The following is a 10,446-nucleotide window of genomic DNA, read 5'->3' on the forward strand; positions in this document are numbered from 1 at the left end:
ATTAAAAATGCACTTAATATAGTTATAAATATATTTATTATTAGTAAAGATATCTTTTATATTAGTATTGTAAATAATAAGTAATTGATAATAAATAATCATGTTTGTATAAAATAGAATCTTTTATAAATACTTACACTTATAATTATATTATGTTAATTTGCAATAAGTCTTATATATATATATATATATATATATATTAACATAAAACCCTTTATTATAAAACTTTAACAGTTTTAGCAAATATAATAAATATCTATATATATGTATACATATACGGTTTAAACACGATTCGGGAAAGTGTTCAATTGTTATGGCGGTTTTATAAGAATACAAGTCTTTTAATTATATTTATGATATAATTTAATTATATTAAATAGATTAATATAATGATTTATATGAATTAAAAATTGATTTAAACCTAAAAACCCTACAAAAACGGGCTGGGGGGAATCGAACCTGCGCCCCCAGCCGCTCCTGAGTTTTAAACGAGCTGCAACAGCCAACTGAGCTGGTTGTTTATTCAAACATAACATGAAAACAAACATTTAAAGAAACTCTACAAGAAATCCCCATTTCATTAGAATCCCTAGAATCACAATTGGTTTAATCCGTTCCTTATAATCAATTAGATGTTAGGGTTAATGTAATACGATCAAAGGTGATCCTAAAACACCATTTAATTACCTCCAATGAAGAACAGAAGGGGAAGAACGATGCAAGAACAGGCCGGCGCTTGAAGGCTATGAACGGCGATATAAACAGCTATTAAAATCCAATTGAGCAGAGGGTTAAGGACGGCTAGGGTTAGGATATGATAGTTGGGAGTTTAATTGTGTTATTGTAATCGTTTATATTACAACTAATACGAGTTAGGGTCGGCATAGTTAAAAAGGGTAAAAGGAATCATAATTGATTGATTAGCCATAATTATGGTGTCGGTTTAGCCGTAAGTGGAATGTATAATACGATATTGATCCAACTTTCCATATCAATTACGGGAATTGAGGTGCAAGTAACAATAATTATAAACGGGTTTCACTGAGCGGGTATGGATTTGGGTATACGGGTCTGGGTATACCAAATTTTGGTGGGTTATGAAGTAAATTTGCACTTAAGACCCTAATGATTGAAGATGGGTACCTAAGGAGGTAAAAGTTTATATATTGGGTTAAATATGCCAAATTGAGAAAGATATAATTATATATAATTAAATAAATATAATAATAATTAAACAAGTCAACTCGATAAACGAAATACCCCGAACATTGAACCGATTCGGGTAAAAGTATAAGTTCAAAAACCAGAGTTGTTACACAAATAGTCTAGGATTTATATGAAATCGTTAATAAAAATACATTAACGACACCTTGCTATAAGGGGATGCCAAATAGTCTAGGATTTATGAATCAACCAACCAAAAGCGGTAAACACATTAGCATATAAACATGTAAGCATAAAACACCAAATCGAGCATTTATTTAAGTAGAGTATACAATAAAGCTTGTGGTTTAAGACTTAATTATAAAACATATAGTTTGAATAAGTATGTAATATCACCCCAAAATGAAGGATGGAAAACGGGGTATGAAAAGTACTCACGTTCAAGTAATAAACTTGATTCGGTAAAATGACGAGTAACCGGGAGGATGAGGTTTAATGAGCAAAGTCTAGGTGAAAGGAAGTCTTGTATTAGAAAGGTTGTCTTAGGAAGTCTTTAAATAAAATGAATGCTAGGAAATGTAAACAATTTAAAGTTTAAGGTTTAAAATGTAAATATTTATGAAAAACATAATAATAGTCGTTTAAAATATAAGTTTGTTCGAAACTAAGTTAAAGTATCTAACCCTTAATATTTACTCAACCTATGTTAAGTAATAAGGCGGGTAAAAATGCAAGAATGCAAGCCCCTTTTATAATGTAGATACTAAAACGGGTTTTAACGAGTGTTTCGGGTTGTTGGTTCGGGTCTTGATAATTGATCAACCCAAAGTCAACTTTCCAAAATAATGAATGTTATGAGATAACTAAATAAAATTTAATAAGACTTAACCAAGTATGTAGTTATATTGTTTTAGAACTAACAACGTCCGTTAAGAGAGTTTTCGATTTTGTCGGTCCAAACTTTGTTATGAGATCAAGTTGGATCCAACATTCCAAGTACTTTAAGAAAATATTTAAAATCAGTTTGTAAAGTATTTTTAAAGATTTATGCAAGTCTTAATAGCTAAAAACACACTTGTGTGTCTTAAGCGAGTGAAAATCGGTTTAGTTCGGTTTCCATCTCCCAATAAGTTCATGGATGGTTGCCACATGCCCAAATATCAAAGAACTTATATAATTATGTATAAATGATGATACGTAAGTTTTACAACCAAAAAGTTAACAATAAAGTCTTTAAACGAAAGTTCGGTTTTCGGTTCGGATCTTGCTTCGGGTTAATACCGAGGTAAGATTCTACAAACCCATAACCATAGAACTTATAAAAATGATTTTAGAACTTTAAATCTACATAAAACATGTTTAAACAATTATTTAACAAAACTAGTGAACAAAGTTCGGTTTACGGTTTAGAGCAGTTTACAGTTAAACCGAGACTAGTCTCTATAAACCCATAACCATAGAACTTTATAAATATGATATACAAACTAAGATGATCATGGTTAGTAAGCAATAATAAAGTTAGATGGTTAGATGCGGAAAATATATAACAAGGACCACGAAAGTCCTCCATGTAGCATTGCCTTACGAGGCCCGACACTCCACCGACCGAGACCGGAGAAGTGACCACCAATTGTAACAAGGGGTATATATTATATATATATGTTGTATAACCATATTCAAGTATTAACAAGACTATATAAGTTAATTAAAATGTAAAAACATGGTCATTTTGACTTTTAAAAGTCAAACTGCCAAGAACATGAAGAACAAGCTTAAAGACCCTTGAATTTGAGTGAGGAAATGAAATGAGAGCAGGGATTAATGAAGGATGATGGAGTGTATAAATAGGATAAGATTGAAAGGGTTTTACATCAGGTCTAACGGGTAAAAATCGGATTGGATAAAAGGATATAAGCCACAAACAACAACAAACAACATACTGATCTGATGCCCACCGCACCACGCGACCGCCCTAGCCCTCATGGCCATGCGGAGCGGCGCCCATGAGGGTGGGGTTTGGTCAGCTCGTCATTCGTGGTTCGTTTTGCGTCCCGGATGTTCGTTTTCGATGTAATTTGAGCGTTTTAAAGTCGTTTTCGAATCCGTAAAAGGGGTTTTTCAAATTGAACAAGTGGGAATGATTTAGTAACATAAAAACTAATATTTTATATGTTTGAAATGTTTGGGATACAAATCGGGTCAATTTACAACATAAAAACAAATACAAAAACGAATACACGATTGACCCGAAATTGACGAATGTAACATAACTCCATTTTAATTCCTAAATTACCCTCTTATCTGATCTTTTTAAATAAGCATGATTATCTCCATTCACGTTCTTCGTAGTCCATCAGTTTTTTTGGCAACTGCAAAACATTTTGGCGTGTAGTTGAACATTCATCGTCTTCCTCAACCTCAATCAGGTTAGTTTAATTTTTAATTGATTATTCATTGTGTATCCCTAGATGATAAATATGCAAGGTGACGGATAAGAATTGTGTGATGTTTAGTTGAGGCCACCACAATTTAAAGGGGCCATTTTTTCTTATAGATAACTCATAATTTTATTAATATGGGATTCATAGTACTGAATAATAGTAACTAGTTTTATTATTCAACTTAACTAACAAATACTTAAACACTTTTTGGTTACAACATCATGAGCTATATTAATTTGTATTATGAATTTGACAGTGCTAGGATTTTCGTTTTCTATTCATAGAAATCTAGGTTAATTATTTTTTTGTTTATTACTTTGGGCTTTGTTCCTAATAATTAAGCACCCTTAAATATTCATAGATGTTTTGCTTTTGTTTTTTAAAGTGAATTTTGGCACTTTGTGATCAACTCCGTATTAATCATGTTGTGCGAGTTATACAATTGCAAGCAGCTAGCCTAATATGCTTATTGGTAGCTTTCATTACACGACATAGATTATCTACCAAAAAAACATGCTAATATACCTACTAGAGATGTAGTTTTACAACGACGATATGTATGAGAAGAGATGTTACATGACCTTTCATACAACGGTAAATGTTGTGAACTTATTCGTATGAGTGAGAGAGCTTATATGACATTGTGCAATATCTTAAAGCATGACGTTGGTCTTCGATATTACACAATGTGCTACTCAACGAATGTCCGCTGAAGAGCAAGTTGCAAGATTTTTACATATTGTAGGTAATGACATGAGAAATAGGATAGCCTCTTTGATATACCGCCATTCTAGATCAACAACCAGTCGGTGCTTTCATAGAGTTCTGAGAGCGATTATATCTTTAGAAAGTCATTATATTCAACAACTTAAAGGTGATATTGTCCCGAAAGAAATTCAAGAGAAAAAGAGATCTTATCCTTTTTTCAAGAATTGCATAGGGGCAATTTATGGAACACATGTTCGTGTCAAAGTACCAAATAAAGATGCCGCCAGATATCGTGGTCCTAAAGAATACCCAACAATAAATGTATTGGCAGCTTGTACATTTGACTTGAAATTTACATATGTTATGATTGGTTAGGAGGGGATTGCATCGGATTCGAGAATAATAAAAAATGCACTTAGTAGAGATGATAAACTAGTAATTCCAACAGGTAAATTCTTAAACGAAATTTACTTAATTGTTATAATATTTTAGAAATACTAACTACAATTTAATTATAGGTAAATATTGTTTAGTAGATACGTGGTTGCCTCATACAAGTTCACTAATGACACCTAATATGGGCGTTAGGTATCACTTGAAAGAGTACTCCACTCGTGCCCCAGAGAACTCAAAGGAGTTGTTCAAACTTGGCCATGCATCATTACGTAACGCAATTGAACGGGCATTTGGTATCCTAAAAAAGAGGTTTCCTATCATTAGAAGTACATCAGAACCATTTTGCTCTTGTCAAACACAGTCAGACATCTTTTTGGCATGTTGTATTTGACACAACTTTTACTAGAGGAAGATCGTGACAAAGATCTTGAAGAGGGAGTCTTACATGAGGTGTTAAATGGACCAGTAGAAGAAGAACGTCATAGTACTAGAGGCATAGGAGAGAGTAGTACCAAAGCAGACCAATCAAGGAACTCAATTGCAAATCAAATGTAGACTAACTATTTGATGTTACAAGAAGATGAAATAGATATGCCAGATTAGTTTCAAAACAATACAATAAAGTAGAAGGATGATGGCACTAACACAGAAACATCTCCAGAACTAGATGAATTCTTAGTTGCCAATGATGTAATTCTAGAGAGCCAATACAATCTTGATGATGATGTTCATGAGGTTGATCTTACATCTTCTCTGCCTGAGCAATCTTCAATTGCAAAGATGTAAGAGTAGAAAAAGAAAAGTCGAACAAGAAGATGATAGTTTAACCTTAGTGATTATGGATAATGTTGCCAGTGTAGCTAATGTTATTGCTGAAGGTAATAAAATTATTCAAGAGAGCAATAAAATACATGAATGAGTTAATCATCGCGAGTACACGGGTGATGAAATTATTAGAGAATTGGAACCGATGGGTTTGGGTGTCACACCCCGACAAGGTAATTGGGGAAGCGTAATACGAGAATGTAACAAATAACCCTAGTATCAACCACATTGTTTATAAAGAAACTTAACAAGCTAATTTACATCATATTACATTGGCTGGTACCAAGTTTACAAACTAAGTGAAAACACATAACCAGTTCGTGGATGCTTATTCTTTAATATATACTTGTATCTATCTACAGCGATTCATCTTCACTCTTAACACCGAGCACATAAGCAATTCATTCCAACTTTGGCTCACCTGAAAACCATGTTAAAACGAGTCAACTACGTCTAGTTGGTGAGTTTCAAGTTTCACAAGTACGAACGAAAACCAGTATACGTAATCATAGTATTCATTTTTTGTAAATATGCGATGTAATTATACTAAGTCACGAGTGAATCCTCGACCAGTTTCTATTATGTGGCCTCTACTGCCCACACACTTCCTATGCCACATTGGCTCTATTTGCCTCAAGCATGTACTATGTCTAACACCACATAGCATGTTATAAAAGGTTCGCATGGTCATGTGCAATTGTAAAAACATGTTCTGGCATACCCCTCCGGCCCTGTCAATTGGGTTTGTCAAACCAATAGTACTATTCACATGCCCTCGGCTCGTAGTTAATCACTCGTGTGGGAGACCTTTCAAGTGTTAGCACTTTGATAATTCACATCATAAAAAGTTTTCAAGTACATAAGTATATGTAAACATGTTTTCCACCCCAAAAGTTCGTAAAACAGTTTAGAAAGTGGGGTCATGAAACTCACCTTAGCATAGTAGTGATCGGTTACACGTGTACTATGTATAATGCCTTAACTATAGCTCGTATCCTATAATTGGTATATTACGGTTGTCACACCCCGACCAAAGGCTGCGGAACATGCCGAGGCGTAACGATTGCCCATAAGCGCATGACACTAATTAAAGCGACAATATTTAACAAACTCATTTCATTTCACAACATCGAAAATGTCACATAACAATATTCAAGAGATAGTCAATAACTTAATATAACAAAATATAGCAATTCAAATATTGTTCATTTTTGCTAATAACTTAAAGGTCTTGACATTCGTTTTCTCCACAAGCATGGATTCAACTGAGATGCAAACCTGTAACATTTCATAAAATAATGTTTGTCAACACAAAGGTTGGTGAGAAAATCATAAGTTTGAGCAACAATAGTATATAGTAAGAAAAGCCACAAAACTAGTATACGAAACAATAAATAAGAGCTATAAACTTGGATAAAATAGTTATCGCTAACAAGTTAGCGACACCCAACTATAAGGGGATGCCAAATTGTTTAGGATTTTATAGTTATCGTTAATTGCATTACGTTAACGACACCTTTCCATGAGGGGTTGCCAAAATGGTCTAGGATTTATAGTTCCACCATCCAAAAGCGATAAACACATAAGCAAATAAGCATAGAACACCAAATCGAGCAATTATTCAAGTAAAGTATACAACAACGTTTGTGGTTTAAGACCCAAGTATAAAACATTTAGTTTAGATAAGATGAAATGTCACCCCCAAAACAAAAGATAAAAAACGGGGTATGAAGTTACTCACGTTCAAGTAATAAACTTGAAAGATTGATTATTTGGAGATTTGCCGGAACGACAAGTTTAACGTATGAAGCCTAAATAAAAGAAAGTATTGGATTTAGAAAGGTTGTCTTGAAGATCTTAAAATAAAATAATTGTTGCAAAAAGTATACAATTAAAGTTCAAGGTTTAAAATGTAACTATTTAAGACTTTATAACAATAACCCTTTAAAAATGTAAGTTTGCTCGAAACCGGGTTAAAGTATCTAACCTTAATATTAACTTAACCTATGTTAAGTAATAAGGTGAGAAAAATGATAAATGCATGTTCCTTTGGGACAAAGATACTAAAACGGGTCTTTAACGAGTGTTCGGGTTGTTGGTTCGGGTCTTGATAATTGTTCAAACCCAAACTCAACTTTCCAAAATAATGAATGTTATGAGATAACTCAATAAAACTTTATAAGACTTAACCAAGTATGTAGATATATTGTTTTAGAACTAACAACGTACGTTAAGCGAGTATTCGGTTTTGTCAGTCCAAACTATGTTATGAGATCAAGTTGGATCCAACATTTCCAAGTACTTAAGAAAATAATTAAAATCATTTTGTAAACTATTTTTAGAGAAATATACAAGTCTTGATAGCTATAAACACACTTATGTGTCTTAAGCGAGTAAAATCGGATAGTTCGTTTTCCATCTCACAATATGTTCCTTGATGGTTTCCACATGCCCAAATATCATAGATCTTGTATAATAATTTATAAATAAAAAATATTTAAGTTTTACAACTAAAGAGTTAACAACAAGTTTTTTAAGCAAAAGTTTCCGTTTGGTTTGGTTTCCATCTCCCAATGAGTTCATAGATGGATTCCACATGCTTAATATCAAAGAACTTGTAAAAATGATTTTTGAAACTCGAATATAACATTAAACATGTTTAAACAACTATTTTAACAAAACTAGTAAAAAGTTCGGTTCATGGTTTGGACTATTTACGGTTAAACCGAGGTTAGTCTCTACAAACCTCCACCATGGAACTTCATAAATATGACAAAAAACTAAAAAGAGTATAAGTTAGTCATGGTTAGTATGTGCAAACAAGTTATGTGTGTGTGTATATATATCAAGAACACGAAGTCCTCCATGAAGCCTTGCCTTACGAGGTCCGAAACTTAACCAACCGGAGTCGGAGAAGTAACTACCAAAGGTAACAATGGGTGTGTATTCTATATATGTTGTACCACCATATTCAAGTGTTAATAATGTTATATGAACAAGTTAGAATGAAAGATTATGGTTAGTTTGACTTGAGAAGTCAACCTTCAAGAATACATAAGAAAAAACAACCTTGAATCTACGGAATTTTGAGAGAGAATTCGGAGTAAGAGCAAGTGTACAAATGAAGTAGACGGGTGTGTATATATAGGGTAAGAGTCAAGGCTTCTTTACAAGGTTCCTTTTATGTTTATATGAAAATAGGTTAGTTAAACAAACAAGCAAAGCACAAAACACAAGAAAAATCCGAAATATGTGTGCAGGTCTTGCTAGGCGTCGCGCGGCCTCCTCTTTCCTTCTGGTCGCGCGGCACGGCGTGCTCAGGGGAGGGGGGGCTGGCCCAGCTCGTCTTTTGTGGTTCGTTAGTGCGTCCGGAAGTTCGTTTTTGATGTAATTTGCTCGTTTTAAGTCTGTTTTCGAATCCGTAAAAGAGGTTTTTCAAATTGAACAAATGGGAATGTTTTGGTAACATAAAAATCCAATATTTTATATATAATGAGTTTCGGTTTACAAAACGGGTCGGTTTACAACATAAAACAATACAAATACGAATACAAACAAGACCCGAAATTGACGAATGTCACAACGGTTAACACTAGTACAGTCTTTAAACTAAATCGGGCTGTTTATGTAGTCTGGGTATAGCTGTTACACCCAGAACATGTCAGTAGTCTTAGATTGTGACGTTGTACGTTATGAAATGTTTAAAACCAGATTTGGCTCAGTTGCATCGTTTTTCGTGCCTAGACAGGTTGATCGTTTACGTGTTTCGGAAATAGGTAAGATCATACAAACTTAAGTATACATATTGTTTGATAAAATGTTTTGATTTATAAAAGAAGTTTAAAGTTTTGGTACCTGGATTGATCGCAGGGTTCGTTTCCGTTTTCATACGGGTTTGATTATACAAAACACGTACAATCCACCTGAATTGTTCGAAAATCTCGTAAAAAGTTTTTTATCGAATTCATCCAAAACTATGATATTTGACCACTTTTGACGTTTTGACATACCAGTCAGTTTGTTAAACACCAAACTGTCGGTTTTGTTAAAACATATATAATTTAAACCTACAAATAATCTTAACTATCTATGTAATTATTTATAAATTATTAGAATTTTTGGAAAAATAAATTAAAATCTCTAGAATTTCATATAAATATTTTCATAATTTTCATACTTAACTATTTATTTATAAAAATTCATTTTATGTGTTATAATTAACCGATAATTAATCCGTTTATAACAAACGAATCCTGAAAAATCCCATAATGTTTCTGAGTGATCAAAATACCATAAAATAACCCCTGTAAAGTTTCCAGAACCTAATTATTTGGCTAAAATACCAATTTGTTTTCGACTGTTAGAACTCGATTAAAATGCAAATGAACAAACTGTACTTAAGCATCTCCAAATGATCCCAAATTTTACCAGTGATCTTACCATCAGATTTATGAGTTCCAAACCAAAGTTCATAATTTTTAAATAAGTTTAGCTATTTTTTGTAAAAAAAAACTCCACTAAACGGTAATAAAGTCGCCAAATATTCTCTGTTTATCAAAATATTACCAAATTTGAACAGGGACTCACTTATATGATCCCTAATCTTCTTGCAAAGTTTCACAAACTAAAAATGTAACATCCTAAAATATTCTAATAATAAATAAAGAAAGTTGCGTTAAATTGTCGTGTGTTAAATAATATTAACTAGCATCTAATAAGGAAAAGATCATGGACTTGGACTAATTAAGATGGATTAAAGGGAATGGGCCTTAGGTCCATGGGCTTTAGGGGATATAAATATCCTCTTAAACCACCCTAAAACCCTAAATCCTCATTTCTTTCCATCCTAATATCTACATTCTCAAAAACACACACATCACTAAACCATATGTGGCCGAGAGGGAGGCGAGAG

The 10,446-nt window shown here is 33.1% G+C and overlaps 1 protein-coding gene across 1 annotated transcript; it reads left to right on the top strand.

Annotated features, from left to right (window-relative positions):
- Positions 1-4,265: 4,265 nt before the first annotated feature.
- On the top strand, positions 4,266-5,264 carry LOC143554352 (uncharacterized). Its single transcript, XM_077044124.1, has 4 exons — positions 4,266-4,634; positions 4,689-4,761; positions 4,832-5,002; positions 5,116-5,264. The coding sequence occupies exons 1-4, from the start codon at positions 4,266-4,268 to the stop codon at positions 5,262-5,264; spliced, it is 762 nt and encodes a 253-aa protein (XP_076900239.1).
- Positions 5,265-10,446: the final 5,182 nt, after the last annotated feature.

This window comes from Bidens hawaiensis, unplaced genomic scaffold (assembly GCF_021521415.1).
Source record: "Bidens hawaiensis isolate Kalapana, Puna unplaced genomic scaffold, B.hawaiensis_p1.1 tig00017612_1, whole genome shotgun sequence".
NCBI lineage: Eukaryota > Viridiplantae > Streptophyta > Magnoliopsida > Asterales > Asteraceae > Bidens > Bidens hawaiensis.